Raw genomic sequence first — 25,550 nt, 5'->3', positions numbered from 1 at the left:
ATTTGGGTGTTAAAACATCCGTGTTTATTTCTGAGCTCAATTATTATTTGAAATAATTTAGCAAGTGGGGCTGTGTGAGGTATGGAAACGTCTGTGCTGTGACTTACCATCGGACAGAAGGGCCCGCACTCTGCTTTCTCTGCTGAGCTCTGGGCTCCCTGGATTGGCAGCACTAAACTGATCTCAGCAAGGTCCGGCCTTTGAATTATACCAGGCATCTCTCCTAAGTCCTGGTTTCTTTATCACTGGGGTCTAGCAGGCCAGACAAAGATAAGTCTAGTTTTGAATCTATATACTGGTACCAACAAAAAGCTGATTTTTGCCTAGTTTCAGAGACTCAGCTCTTCCAGGGCCCTGATGAATAACATCCCTTCCACTCATTGGGGCTGACAGCTGTCCTGTGGCATTTATCCTCCGTCCTCTGCCTCCATTATCCCCCGTGTATCCCCCTACATGCGTCTTTCAGCTCATCCCCTCGCTGGTTCTTTATGTCGCCACCGCCCTTGTTCAAGTCTTCACTGAACCTCTCCTGGGTTATTGCAGCGAACCCCCCTGGATCTGCCCATCTCATGCCTCCCCTAGTCCATCCTTTGCACAGCTGCCCACGTGGTCTTCCCAGAGGGGTGGTGGGATTTTGTTACTCCCCTCACTGAGAACATTCGAGGGCCTCCTTGATGCCTGTAAAACAGAACCGAGCTCTCCCTGCCCGCGGAAATGCTCGGGGCCTCTCCCTCTCTGTGATACCTTCCTGGTGACATCAGAGGCTGCATCTTAGTCCTTTAGCCAGCATTCTGTAAGGATGTGCAAGGGATGTAAAGGATGATAAAACACAGTCCCTGTTCCCAGTTGGAACCCATTTCAGGGCTAGTCACATAAACCACCGTCTGTAACAGAATGTGTTAAATTATAAAATCGAGGTTTATACAAAGGGCCGGGCTCACAGACCCTGCACACAAACACCTTGAAGGCAGGCTTTGTTTTCCCGCCTTTCTTGTTTGTTTAATCCTCCGTGCATCCCGTAGAGGTTTTGATGATCTTGGTTACTCATTTGTGAAATGCATTTATTAGCAAATGATTCTGCTGCATTATGTCCTGGAAATAATCGGGTGACTTTGTGTTCCTCTGATGACTCTGCTTTCCTTTTCCTATCACTCCTCCTTTTTGTATCTTTGTTGGATACATGCATAAACAAGGGAAATACTGAATCCATTTAAGAACAGATCATTTTCTCAAACTTCACACCTTATATTTCAGCATTTTGAAAACTGTCAGTTGTCTTTCTTTTCAGGTCCTTTCTGTATGGAACAAATGTTAATTGTTTTATTTATGGCTTTTCCAGTAAAACAGATTGTTTTCCAGCGGCCTCACCAGCTGGCACAGTGTCTGGGAGGTGGCAGGTGTGCTGTAATTCTGGGACGAACACTAGAAAGAAAAACTTGCTGGCTCCTTCTGTTGTTGCTCAGATTGATTTACTTAGAAGTTTCTCCTAAAGTTTTTCTCGCTCACCTGCCAAATTTCATTTTGTAGACAACCATCGAAGGCATCATAGGAAGGCTTCTGCAAGGTGTCCACTCTGAACTGTTAAGCAAACGGGCATTGCAAACTATGGGGAGAGTGAGCTCCAATTCTGATTTGCTGCTCATCTGTCTCACTGCAGAGAACTACTGCAGTTTGTTGCATCCCCAGAAGGCCACTGTCTGAACCATGAACAGTGTTCCAGTGATTTGCAAGCTTCCTAAGGGTGAGGACCGCATCTAACATGTTCACCATGTGCACCTGACATCCAGGACAGCCCCTTGCTTACAAATTAAATAGGGAACGTGGACCAAAAGGCTAGTTTTTGCCTCTTATCAAAGTAAGCGGTTTAAGTGGTGCCCAGATGGTGACTAGCTGTCTTGAGTACATGTCGTGTGCAAGCCAGCCTTCTACGAGCGTTGTCCAGGGGGATGTGACAAGCAGCGACAGAAGATGGAAATTTAACAAAAGGAAAACGGCTCTAGGAATCAGCAGTGTGCCCGCTTCTTAGGAGGCAATCCCTTCCAGATCCTCCTTGTGCTTTTAAAGGTTGTTAGGATTTAGAAAACGAACATCTATCTAATAAGTCTTCTGCAGGCTGAAAGGCCATTCCGAGCCTCCCTCTGCTGAGGTTGTGCGTCCTGGCAGGTGCAGTCTCGGGTGATGTCTGAGCCTTTCAGCAGTCTGCCGCGCACGCGGGTGGGCACCAGGCAGGGAGAGCTGCAGGGTGTGAGGGGTCAGAGGAGGTTGCAGATGGTCCTTGTAAGTTTCCAGCATCTAAGTCACACCCAGTGTGCTAAGGGGCAGGTGGTTAAAAACTCTTGGTTGGGGGATATTTTTTTAAAAGTTAAAAAAAAGAAAGTATTTAGGAATGTTTTAGTGACTAGTGTGGACTGATTTATAAGCAGTCTTAGAAAGACAGAAAATGTAAGCTCAAGTGTTGACTTGAAACAGTGATGACAGCGGACAAACAAAACTATTTTCTTCCAAGCAAAGTAACTCTTCCTCAAAGCTTCTTTCCATTCTTCTCATTCCCACATGACTTTGATTTCCTTTGGATTATTTTCAGGATATTGGTTAGAGTTGAAATCAAAGAATTCATTTTCTAATAGGATAATTTGATGATTTGAGCGTTAGAATGGAAGAGAAGTTGAAGTGTGGAGTTAGAGATGCTTAATAAATTTATTTTTTCCTACAAACAGTATTCTGGTGGAAGTTACAGAATATGAAGGCTGTCTGATAATAAATGGAGACAGGGGATTCTGTACCTTGAAGTAATCATTTCATCTTATTCATATAAGTTTTGTAACATCCGGGGAAAACTGTGATGAACCAGAAAGCTACTTGAAGCCCCGTGCTGGTTCAAATCACTGTGAGGAGAATCATACTCAAAATGGATGAAGGACCTAAAGACTGTGATACATAACGTGGTATTTGGGGAGTATTTCGAGCTCCTGTATAAGGTGTGCAGCAGACCTCCCCTGAAATCACAGACATGCAATTGTTTCATATTGTTAAAACCACAACATTGGTATGGTCAATATTTAACTAACATGTAGGCCATTCAAATAAGTCCTTTTCACTTAGAAATCAGCTCTGCCTATATAAATAGACTATACTTTTTAAGAAAAATGTGGCATTTTTAGTTTATTTTTTCCGGCTTTATTGAGATATAATTGACATATTACATGATATTAGTGAACACGTCTGTCACATCACATAATTACCGTTTTGCTGTTACTGTGATGGTGAGAACAGTATTAATAATTACAGTCACCATGCTGTGCTTGAGATCCCTTGAGTTAACTTGTAATTGAAAGTTTGTACCTTTTGACCAACATCTTCCCATTTCCCTACCCGCTGGCCTCCGCAGCCACCACTCCACTGTTTCTGAGTTCAGTGTTTTTAGATTCCACATGTACGTGAGATCATGCAGTATTTATCTTTGTCTGACTTACTTCACTTAGCACGATGCCCTGAAGGTCCGTCCATGTTAACTGCAAATGGCAGGATTACCTTCATTTTTATGGCCAAAACATTCCCTTCCCCTCCCCTCCCCTCCCCTCCCCCTCCCCTCCCCTCCCCCTCCCCTCCCCTCCCCTCCCCTCCCCTCCCCTCCCCTCCCCTCCCCTCCTTTTCTTTTGTTTTCTTTTCTTGTTTTCTTTTCTTTTCTTCCCTTCCCCTTTCCCTTTCTTTTTCCTTCCCTTCCCTTTCTTTTTCCTTTCCTTTCTTTTTCCTTACTCACTCATCAGTGAACACCTGGGTCGTTTCCATGTCTTGGCTGTTGTGAATAGTGCCGAAAGGAATATGGAAGTGCAGATAGCTCTTCGATGTCCTGATTTCATTTCCTTTGGATATTTCTCCAGAAGTGAGATTGCTGGATCATATGGTACTTTTAGTTTTAAGTTTTTGAGGCATCTCCATACTGTTTTCCCTAGCAGCTGTACCAATTTATATTCCCACCTTCATCAACATTTATCTCTTACCTTTTTGAAGACAGCTATCCTCCCAGGAGAGGGGTGGTATCTCATTGTGGTTTTGATTTGCATTTCCCTGATGACTGTTGTGGTTAATCACCTTTTCAGGCACCTGTTGGCCATTTGTATGTCTTTTTTGGAGAAATGTCATTCGAGTCTTTTGCCCATTTTTTTAACCAAATTGTTTGTTTTTGCTTTGAGTTGTATGAGTTCCTTATATGTTTTGGATGTTAACCTCTTATCAGATACATGTTTCTCAGGTATTTTCTTCCATTCTTTAGGCTGTCTTTTCATTTTGTTGATTGGCTTGTTTTGCTGCACTAAGCTTTTTTGTTTGACGTAGTCCACGTGTTTGATTTTTGATTTTGTTATGCTTTTGTGCTTTCGGTGTCTTATCCAAAAAACTCATTGCCAAGATCATTGTCAAGGAGCTTTTTCCCTTTGTTTTCTTCTGAGAGTTTCACAGTTTCAGATCCTATCTTTAAGTCCTTAAGCCATTTAATTTTTGTGAGGGGTGTAAGATAAAGGTCCAGTTTCATTCTTTCACATGTGAATAACCAGTTTTCCCACCATTTATTGAGGAGACTGTCCTTTCACCCATTGAATACTTTTAGCTTCCTTATCTAATATTAGATGACCATCTATATGTGGGTTTATTTATGGGCTTCTGATTCTATTCCGTTAGTCTGTCTGTTTTTATGCCAATACCATATTGTTTTGATTATATTGGTTTGTAATATAGCTTGAAACTAGGAAGTGTCATGCTTACTCTTTCTCAAGATCACTTTGATCTATTCAGGGTCTTTTGTGATTCTATTTGAATTTTAGGGATTTTTTTTTCTATTTCTGTGCAAAGGAATTTACTTTGGAAAGTGTAAATTTGCGAAAGGTCATCACTAGTTGTTGGTGGAGTGAGCGGTATTTCAGCCACATTACTATGCAAAATTCTGAATGAAACTTACACGTAGCTCTGCCACATTTCACCACTACGCCTTCTGTTTATTCATAGTGGAAAATAAGTGACTTGGCAGCTTTTTAAATGTCCTGATTATTTCTCAAGTTGGAATACGTTGCTACCGATAAAGCATTTTCCCCCATCTGCTGAAACAGCTTCTGTTAAAAGCTGGATTATCACTTCCAGAACCTCAAATTAATGTCGTTATTAAATCTTAGCGAGGCAGGGTCATCTTGTTTTAAAATACTTTATTTACTTATTACTGTATTATTTTATTATTTTTTGGTGGTAGGGAGGTAATTAGGTTTATTTATTTTTCACGGAGATACTGGGGACTGAACCCAATCGTGCTTGCTGAGCATGCGCTCTGCCACTTGAGCTATACCCTCCCCACAGGGTCGTCTTTAAAACCTCAGGTTGAAGAACTTAAAGAAGACACAGTTCTTCTATATTCATTTGAACTATGAAATATAGTTAGTACCTTGGGGAGATGCTTGCCACATGAATGATCAACTCCTTTGGTTTTTCAAGCCGGATAATGAGTATTGAAAACCTCGGGTCCCAGAAGAGCAGGGGCGTGCTAAAATTGAGCTCTTCCCATTCAACTTACTTGGAAGCTCTACCCTCCTTTAAAACGTCTTATTGTTAGGAAAATAACAAATTGTAACAAAATTCCTCTTCACTCTGTCTATTCTGCTGTTAGTTAGTTGTCCGCTTACAATTTATTTATTAATTTACTTGACCCGTTTTCTGGCTCAGAGCCTTCAGACTCAAAGTCTGGGGTTCCATTCTTCCAGCAGCTTCTCTGAGCTCTTCTGGGCCAGCTGCTGGGTTTAAAGTAGATTTCTGCTCTCTAGGAGTTCAAGTTCAGCGCCAGAGGCGGGCGACAGAGTGAGTTCTTGTCCTGAAACAGATGTGCTCTGATAGTGGGTGATGCTGGGACACACACGAGGGGTATCCCACCCAGCCAAAAGGGAGTTAGGAGCCTTCCCGAAAAAGGCATTGGATCTTGTTATTTTAAATGTTGCGTTCAATCTTGCAGTATTTTGTTTTAATCCTCAACCAGCTTTTTAGCATGTATTGACTCATCGTGGTTTATATGTTTTGCTGTTGTTGAAGATTTTTGAAATCTTCATTTACTTCATTTAACATTTATTACATATCCAGAATTGAATATTGCTTCGCAGTCAGACTATAAGTATATCCTTCATCTTTTCTTACAGGATGTTTTTCAGTCTCTCCCTTTGGTATTTGTCATGCATATTCACTTGAGATTTTAAGATTTTGGCGGGGGGGGGGGTTGCCCACTTTTCTTAAAGGAAAACATATGCTAGTATTCTCCCAAACAACAGACAATTGGGTTCATGTTTTCCATAGCCTTTTATTTTTGGAACTGATGTCTGAGGTAAGAATGACGTATTTTGCTCTTGTCCCAGGACTATACATAACAAAAAGGGTGCTTATCCTTTTTGTTTGTTTATTGTGTTTTTCAGCGGTGTTTTTAGAGCCCATGGTGGTAGGTTCAGTGATGGAGGATGCGGTCAGCACTGCTGAGGGCAGAAGAGGTTGGAAGGAGGCAGTGGGCGTAGGGTCAGTTGTCACAAAGTGGCCGAGCAGAGTAAGGCTGGAGGTGTTCCCGCTGCTTCAGCCCCGGGAAGGTCTTGGTGGCCCAAGGGAGAGCGGTCGGCAGTGAAGATGGTCACGGCCGGTTGCCATGGTGTTCAGAAGTGACAGAGAGGGGTATGAGGCCGTGGGGACATTAAGAAGAACTCCTGAGCAACGGGCTGGAGCCTTCATATCTCTTTTGCTTTGACTGAAACCATATTCTGAGACTGGCAAGAAAGCTCCACAAAAGTTCTCCAACTTCAGGCTTTCCTGTTGATAAATCTATACTCAATCTTGATTTAGAGACGGACTCGGTGCACACCTAGAGATGAAATCGTCAAGCAATTGGAAGATTTGAATGTTTATTGTTAAAGCTTAGGCCGTTTTGGCCAGAGAATGAGTCAAGGAGACACGAAATGTTTGTTTTGTTTGGTTGATTTGTAGAAAACCCACAATTAGGTACAATTTTTTTTTTCAGAGGTGTCTTAACTCCGGATGGAGTTCTTGCCTATCTCAGGATGTATCACCAGGGGAGAGTACAAGAAGCAGTACCATGAGCTTTTCCCAGGTCTGGAAAGACAGGCGTCTGCTTTTCACACATGTGATGAGAAGTGCAGCCGGCTTGCTCACTCGTGTGACCTCAGAGCACAAAGACGCACAGCCCACCCTGTGGTTGTCAGGATTGCTAACTGGTCCATCTCCGAGAGAACGAAAATGAAATCCCGTCTTCTGTTCCTTATTCATTCCGCCCTGGGTCCACGGGGATGCAGCATTTGTGAAGGAATCAATTATCCATTTGTTAGTCAGAGGACCCTTACAAATTATACATTAGCAGATTGATTTCTTAGGTTCACGTGGGGGGACCGATAGCATAAGGTGGGATGATGAGGAGTGTCAGGGGAGAAGAAGTCGCTGCAAAGAACCCCATTAAAAGCAGCTTTTGCAACGACCGTGAATTTATTCCTAATTGAAGAGCTGACATAATCCATACTAAGTGTATTTATTTCCAACACTGTACATTAGGCAATTGATTATCACATGAGGTGGACGCATCGGTGCTCTTGCCTTTTCTTTACATTTAAGACCTTGAGACCGCCTGTCGTGGACTTGGATTTGGAAGGTATGTGCTGGTCCTTGACCCCTCCTGCTTACTCGGGCTTCTGGTTTTGTTCCATTAAGGAAACATTTTTGTATGTTCTGTAGTGTCAGCTTGACATTATTGATTTTTGAACAAACTCACTTATATTGTCCAGAATTCCAAATGTGTCTCCATTAGGAATAAAATGGTGGCTACTGGAAAATACAGCTGAGGCCATGTTTCTCGGGTCTCTCTCTCCTCTGGTTCCTTACCCTTGTCGACGTCTGCTCCGGTGTCCCATCTTCACATCGTACCCCCTGGACTGTGTGTGTAAAACAGGCAATTGGAAAAATCAGTACCGAAGAAAGACAGAATCTTGCACTTCCGTTTCCCTCCTGTACCCTTTCTTTCTTTGTGGTTTTGTTGTTTATTTCTGGTATATAGAAATGGCAGATGTATGTAGGGCGGTTATTTCTGATTCTGAGAGAAATGAGTGTGTCCTACTGACAGCTGTCACTATTGAAATACTGTTATATATTCTATATTAAATGCTGTGGGACTGTTACGGAAACGGATATGCACCGCGATGATACTCAGTTCTTGTCACTCTAGAGAAAAATATGTGCTGTAGGTCCCCCGAGTTAAGATTCACTGTGGTTTCTTTTTGTGTTCCCATTTGTGGATTTACTACATAGTCATTTCAAGAATACTTATCTTTTGATTACAAAGAAAATACATACTTGTAGAAAGTCAGCAAAACCTACAGTGGGACAACCTGAACAATCACTGTGTGTCAGCAGCCCGATCTAACCAATGCTAAGATCTTGGGGTATCTACCTCTGGTTACAGACAGTACATACAAGTGAATAGAGTAGGAGTTACATACATTGGGTGGCACTTACCCAGAGGAGCCAAATTACGAGGTTTGAGGGCACAGTCTTCCAGGCTGCCGAGTCTGCTGAAGACTTCTAACACCAACGGCAAGTTCTGGAGGTTCCCAGATCCACCCTCATGTGTGATAATTAGCTGAAGTCCTCATAGAACTCACTGAAGCTGTGATACTCACAAGTACGGTTCATTTCAGGGAAAGGATACGGGGCACGAATTCAGCCAAAGGAGAAGGGTAGGGCCTGGGGTGGTTTCAGAACTGGAGCTGTCACCGTCGTCAGGACGTGTTGCTCACACTGGCGTTGATGTGCACTGACCAGGGCAGCTCAGCCCCGTGCTAAGAATTTTACTAGGTCTCTATTGCAGAGGCATGATTGGTTGATGGGTTGTCTACATGATTGATCTCAGCTTCCATTTCGGCTGATCGCCCTGTGACCCAAAGCCCGCACCCTAAATCCCAGGGTTAATCCCCCGCCCCCCCCCCATAAGACATTTCTATCAGGTGAGCAGATGTGACATAGGTTACTTCTCAGAAGCCGAGGGCAGAGGCTAGACTTCTCTTTGGCCAAGGCCAGATTCTTTTCTATGTAATATTTCTTTTTAAATTTAATTAAAAAAATTCTCCTTTAGATTCCTAGCTTTTAGAAATTAGGTAATTTCCATTTCTCAGTGTCGTACAAAAGAGACCTGCTGTAGAAAGCATCTTTTTGCAAAATAATCTTCTTACTTCTCCTTGGTTTTGATAGGCAATGCATATTTTAAATAATTATGATATGTATTGCCAAATGATCCTTTGGAAAGTGTCTCCAAATTTGAATTACTACCAGCAGTTTAAGAGGAGTGTCTGCCTTTGTGCTTCCTCACTAAAACTGGGTATTTGAAAATCTTTGTTGACTCCATAGGTGAAACATCTCATTGCTTTAGTTTTCAGGTATTTCTTATTACTGTGGTTGACTTTTATTTTGTTCACCTAGAATTTCTTTCTTTTGTGAGTTGACTGTTTACTTGATTTGATTTACAAGAGTAAAAAGATCCAAATTTCTTCAAAAACTAAAGCATATTTTAAGATGTTTGGTAAGCTGCAAAGTTGTTAGCAGTGTTAATGATAAGGGGTAAATATCTCTAATCTATAATGACCTGTTGTGAATCAGTTTTAAAATTATGGACACCCTGCTAGCAAAACAATTTCTTCCTCTGGATTCACGCTTAGAACTTATAGTTTAAGATTGCGATGTTTACTGATGTATTAACTGGATTCCCTTTTCCAAATCTATTTGAAGTGACCTTAGAAATAGAAAATATTTGTGCTCTTATTTTAAAATAGGGAAGGAAGGAAGGAGGTAGTAAATAAACATGTGCTAAATACCCCATCTTCCAAATGAATCAGTTAATACAATTGCATTGATTTGGGGCGGGGAGCAGAGACATAATTCAAGTATAATTTGTAGTAATTTAAGAATAATCACTATAAAATAAAAATAGAATTAACAACATCTAAATTCTTCTTAGATCAAGAGAAAAGAATTTGAGTAATATAGCAAAAGAATAATAATGAAATGGAGAAGCATAACTTTTTAAAAGTATAAAATAATTTAGCAACTAAGAATGCTAAATGAACAACGTGTTCTGTTACTAAAAGAAAGATAGCCTCTATTTTGAAGGACACATATCCCACAAAATGATGGCAGTGAAAAATGAAGATATGAGCAAAAATATACTTTAAAAAATATAATAACAAGCCAAACAAAAATTAAGCATGTTGGCAGTAAAAAAAAAAAATCTGAGAAAAAATAGAGTTTAAGGCAAAAGAGCATTATCCAGCAGAAGGCATGTTATATTGATGACATGTAGAAGTTAAAAGGAAAATACAGCAATTATATCCTTTGATTTGCCAATTATAGGTCATCTAATTCTGGACCAAAATGTATTTGAAAATTAAGGAGAAATGGACAAAACTGCAATTGTAGTGGGAAGTTTTTGAAGTATGTTTCTGTAAATCCTTGCTAGATCAAGAAGAAAAAAGTAAGCAAGAATATATCAAAATTAAATAATATATATGCTTAAAAATATATGTATTTTGAACCCCAAAACAGAGAATATGAATTCAACATGGTATCTGAGGTTTCAAAGAGCAACCAGTTAACTTAACAAATAGGAAAAAACCACATTTCTAACCACAATTGTAGTCTCAGTAGAGTTCATTAATAATTCGATAAATAAACAAATAACACCATCTGTCCCATCTGTAGAAATGAAACAAAACAAACTGTTGCTTTTCTCAAAGGGAATGTAATTATTCCGATCACACAGTATTTTCTAGTCTCTGGTTTGTGGGCACTTGTATACCTAAAGGCAACTGCAAAGCATTTGATAATTTTATGATTAACAGATGAGCAGTTACAACTAATAGGCAATATATTAATGCCAGGAATTTAGAGTGAGGTCAATGAAATTGTTCTAAGGCAAAAGGGGAAAATTAATATGAAATAAAAGTAGAAATTAATAAAATAGAAAACATTTAAAAAAAATACAGCAAGTTGATTGGTGGCAGTATTGCATCTCTGAAAAGGCCAGCACAACTGATCAATGTCTGATAAGGATAATCAAAGAAAAAAAGGAAATAAAATATCTATATACATGTGAGGTAGTGTTATGTGTATATTTTCATATTTCCAAATAGGAAAAAGGATAGAACCTACCTCATAGAATTGCTGTGATGGATTAAATTATATAATATGTATGGAACTCTTAGGATAGAGACCGATGCCTGATAAGCCCATGGTAAATGTTAACTTAGTAGGAGTAGTTGTAGTACTGGTACTACTACTGGTAGTAATATCAGTAGTAGTAGTAGTAGTAGTAATATCATTAGTATTAGTATTATTAGCAGTAGTATCATTAGTAGTAATGTCATTAGTATTAGTATTAGTAATATCAGTATTATTATTAGCAGTAATACCATTATTATTAGTAATACTATTATTAGCAGTAATAGCATTAGTATTATTAGCAGTAGTATCATTAGTATTATTTGTAGTAATGCCATTAGTATTAGTAGTAGTAGTAATATTAGTATTATTAGTAGTAATATTATTACTACTAGTAATATCATTAGTAGTATTATTAGCAGTAATATTATTATTAGTAGTAGTAATATTATTATTAGTAGTAGTAATATTAGTAGTAGTAGTAGTAATATCATTATTATTAGCAGTAGTATCATTAGTATTAGTAGTAATGTCATTAGCATTAGTAGTAATATTAGTATTAGCAATAATATTAGTATTAGTAGTATTACTACTAGTAATATCATTAGTATTATTAGCAGTAATATTAGTAGTAATAGTAGTAATATTATTATTAGCAGTAATATCATTAGTATTAGTATTAGTATCATTAGTATTAGTAGTAATGTCATTAGTAGTAGTAGTAGTAATATTAGTATTATTATTAGCAGTAATATCATTAGTATTAGTATTAGTAGTAGTAATATTAGTAGTAATATCATTAGTGTTAGTAGTAGTAGTAGTAATATCATTAGTAGTAGTATTAGTAGTAGTAATATCATTAGTATTATTAAAATAGTAAAAGAATATAAAGCAAAATAAGAATATTTCATTACTAAAAAATATGAAGTGCATAATTTTCTGGGAAAATATAAATGACCAGAATAGAAGTAGGACATTTGAGTAGCTTGACAGTTGGGTAAAAAAACGTAATCCAAGAATTAACCCATTGAAGGTATAGATCCCAGACATTTTCATGGGCAAATTTTTTTTTTTAATTTTATTTAAAAACCTTTAATGTTTGTTTTTATTTTGAAATATAACTTTTTAAAGTACATTTTAAAATGTGCAGTAGAACAAATAGTAATAAAACAAATAGTAACTAGCACTCTGGCAAGAATAGACCGTATGACTCCCCCGCTCTTACCTCTCACTTATAGTTCCCTTAGAGGGAGCCACTGTACTGACCTTTATAGTAATAACTGCCTAGCTTTGCCTTTTCATTTTATGCTCTCTATATGCACCCCCTGTACACCATGGTGTAGTTTGGCCTATTTTTGTAGGTTGTGTAAGTTAAAATCATAGACGTCAGCTCACTGTCCTTGCTACTCCCAGAATGAAACAAAGTATGAGACCTCTAAGGGGAAGCAGAAAACTTTCTTTAGAGACATTAAAGACGCCCTAATAGATGGAGAAATGCCCCATGTTTATGGATTAGAAGAGTCAATATTGTAAAGATATCAAAGGGAAAGCTCTTAACATTTCACCTTAAGGGAGATTGAGGAATTTTTCTCCTAATATGCTAAGAATTTTTACCATGAGTGTTGAGTTTCATCCAACACTTTTTGCATCTGTTGAGATGATCTTGTGACTTTCCTCTTGAAGTGATCTTATGATTTTTCTCTTTTATTAATGCAACAAATTATAATATATTAATTTCCCTGTGTTATAGCAGCCTTGTCTTTCTGAAATAAAATTGTCTTTTCTATATATGCTGACTTTGTTAATATTTTCTTTAGGATTTTTCTGTATCTGTTCATGATTGAGATTTACTTGTACTTTTTCTTTCTCTTAACATCATAACTTGTTGGATTTTTCTTTGCTATAAGGTTATGCTGACCTGGTAAAATGAGTTGAAGAGCATTTCTTTTTTATTGCTGTTCGCTAAAAGAATTTGTGTGTGATTGGAAGTTTGTGTTCTTGAACTAACTCTCATGAAGTTAATATCATAGTGAGTGAGTTTGACAATAAATAAGTAAAATGCATAGTAAGATAGTGGTATGTGCTAAGGAGAACAAATACACCTAGCAGTGAGGTAGCTATGAACTGTTTGGGTGCAGTGTTGAAATTTCCAATCCAGTGGCCAGAGGGTGTCACTGAGCAGATGACTTGTGGTAAAGAGCTGGCAGAAAGACATTCCAGGCACCAGCAAACAAAGGCAAAGGCTCTAAGACTGGAGAAACAGCAAAAAAGGTCACTGTGGCTGGAGGAGAGAGAACAAGGCAGAGAGCAGGTAAGGGAGGGAGGGCTGTAGCCACATCATTTAAGACTGTCAAGTCATAGTAAACGCTTTGGGTTTTATCCTGAGGTGGGAGGACATTGGAGGATTTTAAGCAAAGGAGTAACATTGTCTGATCCATGTATTACCAGTATAGTCTGCTGGTTTATTGAGATTAGATTTCTAGGAGAGTTGGGCAGAAGGAGGTCTACTAGTTAGGAGACTGTTAAGATAATCCAGATAAAGATGATGGTAGCTTGGACCAGGATGGCAGCTATAGGGGTGGTGAAAGTCTGCATGAATTTTGTGGGAAGAGATGGTAGGAATTGCTGACAGATAGGATATAGAATGTGGAAGCAAGACAGGAGTCAAGAATGGCTCCAGGGTTTTTTGTCCTGAGCTACGAGAAAAATGTAGTAACTGCTACAGATGGAGAAGGTGTCAGGAAGAGCCCTTTCAGGCGGGGAACATCAGACTCTCAGTTTGGGATATGTTTTAGTTGATATGCCTATTAAGCACCCAAGTACATATGTAAAATAGGCAGTCTTAGGTGTTGGTCTGGAGCAGGGAGGGGTCTGGTCTGGGGACTGAGATTTAGGAGTCATTCCATGGCCTGAAAGAGAGAGCGCTAGTGTAGATGTGAAATAGAGGAGGTGCCAGGACCGAGCTGTGAGGTGTGGGGTCAGGAGATGAGAAGTATCTAACCAAACAGAATGAGAAGGAGCAACCAGAAATTCAGAAGCAAAACCAGACAAGTATGATATGTTGGAAGCCAAGAGCAGGGGGAGGGAGTTGTCAATGGTGTTCAGGCCTGTATTAGGTAATGTAAGTTAGGATTGAACGATGACCATTATATGTGGCCACACGGGGGTCATTTTATCTCGTAATTCTCATGAAAGAATGAATACTTGAGAAAAGCCAAGGAAAGTGGGATGAATTGTGAGTGGGGCTTGCCAGATATCAGAACATGCTATATGCACCTTCTGTGATTAAATCAATGTCAAAACAATGCAGCAATGAACCAGGAGACCACAATTGAAAACCCAGAAGGTTGTCTCAGTGTATATAAATATTTATTATAAAATAAACATAGTTTTCTTCAGAAGGAGAAGGGTGTGGTATTTAGTCGATGGGGCTGGCCCAAATGGGTATTCATTTGGAGGAAGATAAGATGAATCTTGAAAGTATGAAAGACTAGAACATAAGAGATAAAGCAATAACTGTCTTGCAAAAAAAATACAGGAGACCTCACATACAATGTCTGGGTAAGGTATTATACCAAGACCTCATACCCTTAAAAAAAAAAAAAAGAAGAAAGAAAATAGACAAGAATATAACAAACATTAATAGAAAAAATAAGAGATGTGAACAAAGCAGTATATAGAAGAATGAATTAATTGGCCAACAGACTTATGAAAAATGCTTAACTTGTTAGTAGTTGGGTAAATAATGAATATTGATCATTGCCCCCCCAAAAAAAAAAAAGGGTTACAAACTACTACCAACAGAGCTATGAGGGGAAAAAAGGATTCTTATACGTTGTAATTTTTATTTTTTTTCACCATACTATTGCTAATGTGCTGGTACCAATTAATTTCTACTCAGGAAGAAACATGTTGTAATGAAACATTGGGTTCATTTGTGCTTAGAATAACCACGGTGTGGCCTAGCCTTTTAGTAGTATTGAGGCTCTCAGCAGCTCATGTAAACTCTTGAGGCCTCAGTTTTCTCATTGTGAGGTGGAAATAACAATCCCACGCTGACTGCTTTCCCCTGGAGTTGTGAGGATCAGCTAACGTGTATGCCAGGTCTTTGGAAATGATACAGTGTGATTCAGAGAATCTTAGCGCAGGCCACGAGCACAGAGCCCGAGAACAAATGACGTACAATTTGACGTGTACATGGGGAGAAAATACACTTCTGAATGTAAGTTGGACAGAAGGGCCTTGTGAAGAAGGATTTTATTGGACATTGGGGCTCAGTTTTGTAGGCCTGGAACAGCACTGTCCCTTAGAACTTTCTAGAATGATGAAAACATTCCGTGATCCATGTGCTTCCTCATACAGCAGCTCTTCGTCAAGGTCACACGTGGCTATTGAACATTTGGCACGTGTGAGTGCAACTGAGGAAATGGGTTTTTAATTGTGATTAGTTGAAACTAATTTAACTTTCTGCATAAACAATCTCATGTGGATCATACCATACTGGACAATACAGGAAACCTTGGCAGTGATCAGGCTACACACGTCTATTAAATTATCATCTGAGGTTGCGTATAACCAAATGCCAATTCAATTACAGTCAGAGGTGTGCGGGATTTACGTTTGCCAAGAGTTAGATGGGTATTAAGATGTTGTTTGGTGGACCAAAGATCAGAATAAGGAAATTGGTAACAGAAGATACTCAGTGAAGAAAACGTTTATCCGAAGAAGACTTAGCATTCAGACTTAGCCAGGAGTCCAGACACAGCACAGCGGCCTCAGTGCTTTCCCAGTTCAGTTTTGCTTTTGCATGTTCCTTGTCACCCATCACAACGTTCTCTTCACTGCTCTCGAGGTCAGAGCCCTGGCTCTGCCCTTTGTTGTGAGTCTTATCCATGGGTGTTGGTTTATCCTCCTGTAAATGGTTCACATCTCTCTCTTCGAGGTCCTTACCTCTTCCAACAGTCTACAAACTTTTAAGCAGATAGCTTGGGTCTTCCTGAGCTGCATTTCAGGAGTGGTGTTCTGTGTGACCTAGAAAGGGTTCTGTAGCCGGCTGTCTCCACGTGGAACATGGGAATTTCTCTTAGCAGCATCAGTCGGTGGGTGGCTTTCTGTCTGGGGGTCTCGGTCTGCCCTGGCCTTAGCTTACTAGCTTGGAGATACTTTGCACTGGGCACAGAACACTCAGTTTTGTGTCTTTCTATTTTATTTGCCACAAACCAAATTATTTTAAGGTTAAGTATTTTAAAAAAACTAAACTGCAGGCTCATGTTATAACTGATGGAGACTTATTTCTCTTTTCATGTTTAATCTGTTCTATTATGTTTTGAGTAAAATAGTTGGGAATTGTCATTATTTAAGAAGAAAAAAAAGAAGAGTTTGCCATTTTTGAATGTTGTCAGCCGTTATCAGTTTTGACTTCTAGTAGAAAATCCACCTGTATGAATATTTCAGTAAGTAAACGGTTGACTACCTGGATAACTGAGAAACTTAAAAAGTCTTAAAAGTACCATTGTATGTTTACTCTTGGGAAAATACGTCCAAAGTAGGATGCCTAATTCCTATCTTCACAGGTTCTTAAATTTGAGATTCCTCAGAAGAATGGAGGCTGACAAAGTTAGTTAATATCAACTAGACCCCGTGGATTTCCTCCAGAAAATACTAAGCATAAAGTATAAGCAGTTGATTTAGTAATAAGAGAAAAATAAGTAGATTGGCTGATGAACCGAATTCAAACAACTAAAATTTTTCTTGACATCATGATTTTTATTTTGGTTTTTTGCTTTGTTCTTTTAATGAACTTGGCTGGGAAAGAATTTTAGGAGTGTGGAGTAAATAGAAGAGAATAAATAAAAAGGCACGTAACAGGTAAGAAAAATAACATTTTGGCTGGGCTTTGAGGATGTGAGATAGATGATCTGGGGGAAATCTTAGGTTTCTGGGCTTACTACATGTCTGGGAACAAAGCTGTGTTTTACCATTAAGCTATGTTTTTACCATTTTCATTTGCAAAAACAAAATTTGTCTTGAACTCATGTGTCTAAACTAACAGGCAACTTGTATCACTTATATTTTACGAAGAGCCAAGGCGTTTGATTTTTGATGTATATATTCCTAAAGTTTTACACGTTTGTTTGTTTGTTTTTAACAGAGTCCTGTGAAGATAAATCAGATTAGCCTGGATGAAAGTGGAGAACACATGGGCGTGTGTTCAGAGGATGGCAAGGTAGGGGGGTGACGTGGTCACATCTGCTCCAGCCCCGAGGACTGTGATGGTACCCAACTCCGGATGCTCAGAACAGCGCTCTGCTGACTGCATACCTGCATTAGGAGAACCTGATTATTCTTTTTGAGTATCGGGCTTGCTTCCAATTGCACATAATTAAAGTAAAATACATTTTGCCCAAATGTGCCTTAGGAAAAGTAATTACAAGAATGTCAATAACGTAACTAGTATTAAGCTGATTAACAGCTGTGGCGGGGGGACGTGTCACCTTAATCATTACTGCCTTGCCACTTACACTTCAGCGACTGGTCTACAGTTCGTGCAAGACAGTGGTTTCCTGCCTTTCTGCCATAAATCCACAAAATTGGATTTTGTGGGCATGATTTCTGTGGGCCGGTGGTTTTCATTTTCACACACAAGTTATGAATGTTTCTCTTGAATTGTAGAATCTTTTGATAAGCGATCATAGTTTATCAGAAGAATAAAGTGTCTTACAGTGGCCACATTAAATGAATGTAAAATCAATATATGTACAGTTTTCTAAAAACCTGGCACCCACTTCCTTGACCGAGGACATACATCATTTGTGCAGTGTTTAACTAACAGTTATCGCTGCTGCTTGCGCATGTTGAGCTGTGACATTTAATGGTGGTGGTGATTGATTTTCCACTTACAAGAATGTCTTTTTTGTTTTTCAGTCGATGGAAGTCTTTTCTAGTGTTGGTTTGCAATGATAAAATTCTAATGCGCAGTGTATTTAAGCTGCTCTTCTAAAATAACACTTTAAAAAGAGAGTCCATTAAGAATCATTGCAAAACCTTACATATTCCTGACTGACTCAAGAGCGGTTTTCCTAATTTTGTGGGTTGTTTTTTTTTTTTTAACACAATCTAAATTCAATGGCCATTAGGATGAGTAAATTAAAAACAATGTGCTCGGTGTTAAAGATTTATACCCATTTAATCTGTTAACAAAAGAAAGCTGAAGTCCTCTTGACATACAAGAATGCATTTTTTAATATATCTAAACCTAACGTCGCCCAAAGTCTTTTGAAACAGTCGTTGGAACACTCATGCTTTTCAAAAAGCACTGTCAGATTTTACAGTACTTTCTGAAATTCTGAGATGAAACAGACTGTCAAGGAGAGATCAGGGAGGAGCTGGTATGTGCAGAAATGGAGAATTAGCCAAACTCTTGAAGCATTTTGGATTTGTAAAGAAAGACCATTTTTGGTTTTGTTTTCTGAAAGGCGAGGAGGAATTCCTTCTGGGCTAATGCCAGTTTAATTGAACTAATTTGTTGAAAGAATTTGGAAGGGTTTTTTTGGGGGGGGGTTGTAAGGGGTAATTAGGTTTACTTATTTATTTGTTTGTTTATTTTGTTAATGGAGGAACTGGGGATTGAACCCAGCACCTTGTGCATGCTAAGCATGTGCTCCACCACTGAGCTGTATATATCCTCACCCCAGAATATTGTTTTTTGAACTGAAAAAGAACTTTTACTAAGATACTTCATCTAGGAATTTTCAGAGTTTCAATTTTGAAGAATTATTATTTGATGTGGCAAAGTGGGACTCTTTAAATACTATGCTTGGTGGATTATGTGATGACCCTCAGGTATCTTCCTGGTACACTTCTTGGCAAACCCCTCTGTTTTCCAATTTTAGTCAGATTTTATAACTGCTGTATTTTGTTGTGGACCCACAATGCATTTAAAAAAAAGAGATTTTCTTGTATATTTTATCCGCATTGACAGAATTGAAAATAAATATTTCAGCACACATATTTATGTAAGCTAGCCCTTACCATGGGCTAGTCAGTATTGTGAAAACTGAGAGGCTACTATAGAATGATCTGGAAGGTGGTTAGTGAAGGTAGCAGTAAGGTGATTACAAAGGTAATCTCCAGGTATCGAGATCTAATGCATCTTTACGTGGCTGCTGTGCTTTTTCTTTCTTTCGTGCATTAAGATTCCTGGATTAAATAATTATCTTTTGTTTCCGAGATGAACATTAATACTTGTATTCAGTTTTAAAATCATAATTCTAACAGTTGTATAAAATTGACTGTTCATTCAGCTGGTGCTTACTTCTAATTCTTTTTATTCTATGGCTTCCCTAAGCTTGAGTTCTGGATTTTGAAATACACACACACATATATATAGTGTGTGTGTGTGTGTGTGTGTACACGTGTGTGTAGTTTACTGGTAATTTACCAGTTTACTGGTATACATTTTTAGGCAACTCTCAGGATAAGTACATGCAAGATTTATTTTCTGATCTCTTGCATATGTTGCCTCCATACAGAAACTAGGATCAATTTAGTATACAATTCTGGGGGGAAATATTTTCTCCTAAAAATTTTTGGCGACCTGGTTCTCTTTTGTCCAGGCTTTATTTTTGCAGGCTTGTCAGAGGCCAGCCTACTTTAGTTCTTTCACAAAACCTTTTTATTTTTCACTTATTTGTTTATTTGTCCTGCCTGGGAGCTCAGACTAATACTAATAACAGGAGTCAGAGCAGCAGTGAGCTGCCCTTGGAATTCAGTTTGCTAAGTTAACGTGTTGTTCGGGTCTGTCTTCATTCATTTTGTCCGGAACAGAGTAAGTCCTTTTGATCCATCTACTGAAGTATTGTTTTCATTTCAGGAAAGTTTCCTTCAGTCCTGATTTTGATTATTGCTTCAGTTCCACGTGTTCTCATTTCTTCCAAGAGACGCAATAATACTTGGGCTGGAGGCGGTATCTCGCAGAAGCCAAGAGCATCGCTCTGCACTGCGCCTGCCCCGGCGGCTTCCCCACTGTGCGGTGTGGGGTCAGAAGTGTTACCTGGCGCCCGGTGCCTCCCCAGGGGGGGGGCAGTGGGCCCGGGGCGGGGCCCGGATGGGCACGTGGCAGGGCTGATGCTGGGTGGGTGGGAAACTCCATTCATACTGTCTTTATTGCTAACCCTTCACATAACCCTTGTAGTCTTACCTCTCCCCCCCAGCCCCCGGTTCCATATTGTTGTACGTAACCTTTTCAAGATAAGGGGTGAGTGGATAAGCCCTAGTCCCTCTTCTCTTCCGAAAATATAAGAAAAATTGGTCATGTTGTGTCTCTCAGATAGACACACACACACACATAAACACACACACACGCTTTGCTTTCGCTGGCCTTCAACCTCTCACTTCTTGTTTGGTCCTTTTGCTGATTTACTTTTCTGCCAATGTCAATATTGCTTTCTGGGGTAGAGTTTTAGTCTGTTTTGCATTTTTAATTTTCCTAAATTTTTTCTCTTCCTGCTCTATTTTCACATAAGCCTAATATGTGTGTGTGTGTATTTGTTTTTTAAGATTACTACTACTTCTTACATGTCTTAGAGTGCCTTAGAGGTATAGTGATTGGGAGAGGAACTACCCCGCCACGTTTGAGCTGTGTGTTGTCAGCCTAGTTTTCCATCCCTCTCTGTGCCTCAAAATTTCCTCCTCTGTAAAGTGGGGATAGTAGCAGTACCTGCGTCATTCATCATTAGGAGAAATAAATTAGTTAATTCATGTAAATAGTTTGGAATATTATCTGGAACAGAAGAATCCTAGTAATTGTTAACTGTTAATCATCCTCTCTATTTTAACCTTTAAATATATGATTCTTGTCTCAGAGGAGATCTTCCTCAAAGCCAAAATTCTCTAGGCAATCACTCAACAGATTCTTTTCACAGACAAGTATGATACTCACTGAGAAAATGACAAAATAAAGACGGAGAGAGAGAAAATGAATGAGAATTGTTTTGGATTGTATTAGTTTTAGTAGTCTAAGTTGTGAGCAACTAATTTAAGTGTCGTATTGGTGAAATGAAGCGAAATATCAGAGGTTTTACAACTTGCCCTGCTCGTCCTGACGCAGTTTACCAGATTTGTCTTGTGAATTTCGGTGTTTTCCATCCTGAAGGAGAAAGTCGAGACAACTGAGGAAAATGTTGTTCGTTGAACATAGTGATGGAGACTAACCCGAGAGTTCTCGTCTTGCTCCGCGGCCTTCAGCAAACACTCCTGCAGCCCCTGTTGCGGGTACAATAGTGACAGTTTTGCATCTGACTAGTTCTCAAGGACAGTAATGAGTGTGGGCCTGTTTAAGAACTACAATTTGTTCTCTTTCCAATGTACTCCTTCATGACACCCTACTCTTATGTCTTTATATGGATTCATAATTTTTAAAGGCACACGTATCCCTGGAAATTCATAATTTAATTTTCTCCATTAGATTCATAATATTTCTAATATTTATCTTCTCACTCACTGCTCCCTCAGTCTTATTCAACAGGCTCATACTGGTTTGTTTACATCTCATATACTTCTCCCCACAACAGTCGTGTCACTTTTATTCTCAAAAATCATCTTTATCGTCTCATAGGCAGAAGGAAGTTTCTCCATTTGAATGAACAGTCTGCTCCATTGAGTTGTGACTTCCCTGATAGAGTTGCCTAATTCACAGTCTGTATTCACTTTCCTTCAGTTTGGCAAATATTTGCGGTTTTTGAATTTCTTCCTCTTCTACTTTGCTTAACGCTTTGTATAGAAAGATATCTTTCTTATTTGCACATTTTAGGCTAGCTTATGTAATGACACTGTGGAGAAGAGCAGGGCTTGGAAATACTCGTCTTGATGTTTACAACCTTAGGCAAGTCATTTGTTTTTCTGCAGAATCATCTGTTTAAGCATAGTGGTACCTGCTCCCACACCTAGCGGTGCCGCTGCAAGGACCAAATGAGGCAGGGTGTGGTTTTCAGTGCTGGTGACATGCTGTCAATTGTGAACCTTTAGAAATACCATTTTATCATTTAATAAATTAGCATTAATTTATCTAAGGTGGAGTCTGGCCATTAATGTCCAGAGATATTAACCGTGCCATTAGATTTGAGAACCACTGAGGTAAAGCATGTGGAAGCATTTAGACGTACATGTTAGTAGTAGTAGTGTAAGATTTGACGCAGGACCACATTGTGACATTGTTGTAGTAAACAGAAGTAGCTTAGATTAGAAGAATTTAAACTTCTAGTTTAGCGTGAGTTTGTACTAATGTAACTTTAGTAAGTTGCCTGCTTATTAATTTACTCTGTTAAGATTCAGGTTATACATAAAGGATAAATGCTGGAGAGGGTGTGGAGAAAAGGGAACCCTCCTATGCTGTTGCTGGGAATGTAATTTGGTGCAGCCACTATGGAGAACAGTATGGACAGTTCTTTAAAAACTTAAAATAGACTTACCATATGATCTAGCCATCCCACTCTTGGGCATGTATCTAGAGAAATCTCCAAATCGAAAAGATACATGCACCCCAGTGTTCACAGCAGCACTATTTACAATAGCCAAGACATGGAAACAACCTAAATGTCCATCAACAGATAACTGGATAAAGAAGTTGTGGTGTATATATACAATGGAATACTACTCACCCATAAAAAAGAATGAAATAATGCTATTTGCAGCAATGTGGATGGACCTAGAGATTATCATACTAAGTGAAGTAAGTCAGAGAAAGACATATATCATATGATACTGCTTATATGTGGAATCTAAAAAAAAAAATGACACAAATGAACTTATTTATAAAACCAGAAAGAGACTCACAGACATAGAAAACAAACTTAGTGTTACCAAAGGGGAAAGGGGTGGGGAGGGATAAATTGGGAGCTTGGGATGAGCAGATATAAACTACTATATACAGAACAGATAAACCACAAGTCCTACTGTAGAGCACAGGGAACTATATTCAATAGCTTCTAATAACCTATAATGAAAAAGAATATGTATTACATATATATAACTGAATCACTTGTGCTATACACCAGAAATTAACACAACATTATAAATCAACTATAGTTTAATGGGAAAAAAAAAAGATTAAGGTGATACAGTCCCTGTCTTGCCTTCACCCCATTGTCTTGGATTTGTTGAGCTCATCCAAGTTAAACTTCCCTGAGGTAGACTCCGAATGCAGTGCTTTCCTCCCTTCCTCCCTTCCTCCCTTCCTCCCTTCCTCCCTTCCTCCCTTCCTCCCTTCCTCCCTTCCTCCCTCCCTCCCTTCCTTCCTTCCTTCCTTCCTTCCTTCCTTCCTTCCTTCCTTCCTTCCTCTCTCTTTCTTTCTCTCTCTCCCTTTCTCTCTCTCTTTCTCTCTCTTTTTCTCTTTCTCTCTCTTTCTCTTTCTTTTTCTTTCTCTCTCTTTCTCTTCCTTCCTCCTCTCCTCTCCTCTCCTCTCCTCTCCTCTCCTCTCCTCTCTTCTCCTCTCCTTTCCTTTCCTGAGGTATTTAGGGTTTTATTTATTTATTTTTTCAGTGGAGGTGCTGAGGATTGAACCCAGGACCTTGTGCATGCCAGGATGTGCATGCTAGGCACACACTCTACTACTAGGCTATACCCTCCCTCCTTCTTTCTTTTTTTTTTTTAAACATTTTTTCATTGAGTTATAGTCATTTTACAATTCCAGTGTAGAGCACAATTTTTCAGTTATACTTGAACATACATATATTCATTGTCACATTGTTTTTCACTGTGAGCTACCGCAAGATCTTGTATACATTTCCCTGTGCAATACAGTATAATCTTGTTTATCTATTCTACATATGCCTGTCAGTATCTACAAATTTTGAACTCCCAGTCTATCCCTTCCCACCCTCCGCCCCCTTGGCAACCACAAGTTTGTATTCTATGTCTGTGAGACTGTTTCTGTTTTGTATTTATGTTTTGTTTGTTTGTTTTTAGATTCCGCATATGAGTGATCTCATATGGTATTTTTCTTTTTCTTTCTGGCTTACTTCACTTAGAATGACATTCTCCAGGAGCATCCATGTTGCTGTAAATGGCTTTATGCTGTCAGTTTTTATGGCTGAGTAGTATTCCATTGTATAAATATACCACTTCTTCTTTATCCAGTCATCTGTTGTTGGACATTTAGGCTGTTTCCATGTCTTGGCTATTGCAAATAGTGCTGCTATGAACATTGGGTGCAGGTGTCATTTTGAAGTAGGGTTCCTTCTGGATATACGCCCAGGAGCGGGATTCCAGGGTCCTATGGTAAGTCTATTCCTAGTCTTTTGAGGAATCTCCATACTGGTTTCCACAGTGGCTGCACTAAACTGCATTCCCACCAGCAGTGTAGGAGCGTTCCTTTTTCTCCACAGCCTCTCCAGCATTTGTAATTTGTGGATTTTTGAATGGTGGCCATTCTGACTGGTGTGAGGTGATACCTCATTGTAGTTTTGATTTGCATTTCTCTGATAATTAGTGATACTGAGCATTTTTTCATGTGCCTATTGATCATTTGTATGTCTTCCTTGGAGAATTGCTTGTTTAGGTCTTCTGCCCATTTTTGGATTGGGTTGTTTATTTTTTTCTTATTAAGTCGTATGAGCTGCTTATATATTCTGGAGATCAAGCCTTTGTCAGTTTCATTTGCAAAAATTTTCTCCCATTCTGTAGGTTGTCGTTTTGTTTCACTTATGGTTTCCTTTGCTGTGCAGAAGCTTGTAAGTTTCATTAGGTCCCATTTGTTTATTCTTGCTTTTATTTCTATTGCTTGAGTAGACTGCCCTAGGAGAACATTTTTGAGATGTATGTCAGATAATGCTTTGCCTATATTTTCTTCTAGGAGGTTTATTGTATCTTGCCTTATATTTAAGTCTTTGATCCATTTTGAGTTTATTTTTGTGTATGGTATAAGGGAGTGTTCTAGCTTCATTGATTTACATGTTTCTGTCCAGTTTTCCTAACACTATTTGCTGAAGAGACTGTCTATTCCAATGTATATTCTTGCCTCCTTTGTCGAAGATTAGTTGACCAAAAGTTTGTGGGTTCGCTTCTGGGCTCTCTATTCTGTTCCATTGGTCTATATGCCTGTTTTTGTACCAATACCATGCTGTCTTGATGACTGTAGCTCTATAGTATTGTCTGAAGTCTGGGAGAGTTATTCCTCCAGCCTCTTTCTTTTTCTTCAGTAATGGTTTGGCAATTCTAGGTCTTTGATGGTTCCATATAAATTTTATTATGATTTTTTTCTAGTTCTGTGAAATATGTCCTGGGTAATTTGATAGGGATTGCATTAAATCTGTAGATTGCCTTGGCCA

At 38.9% G+C, this 25,550-nt stretch overlaps 1 protein-coding gene across 2 annotated transcripts in view; it reads left to right on the top strand.

Annotated features, from left to right (window-relative positions):
- VPS41 (VPS41 subunit of HOPS complex) overlaps window positions 1–25,550 on the top strand; it is a 178,132-nt gene that overhangs the window by 55,692 nt on the left and 96,890 nt on the right. For both annotated transcript variants that reach the window (XM_031454650.2, XM_064487712.1), the window contains exon 5: window positions 17,378–17,452. In XM_031454650.2, coding sequence (XP_031310510.1) covers window positions 17,378–17,452 — 75 coding nt within the window. The remainder of the gene's footprint in view (window positions 1–17,377; window positions 17,453–25,550) is intronic.

The sequence above is a fragment of the Camelus dromedarius genome, chromosome 7 (assembly GCF_036321535.1).
Source record: "Camelus dromedarius isolate mCamDro1 chromosome 7, mCamDro1.pat, whole genome shotgun sequence".
Classification (NCBI taxonomy): Eukaryota; Metazoa; Chordata; class Mammalia; order Artiodactyla; family Camelidae; genus Camelus; species Camelus dromedarius.
The sequence above is the reverse complement of the archived record's forward strand: the minus strand, read 5'-3'. Positions and strand labels throughout refer to the sequence as shown.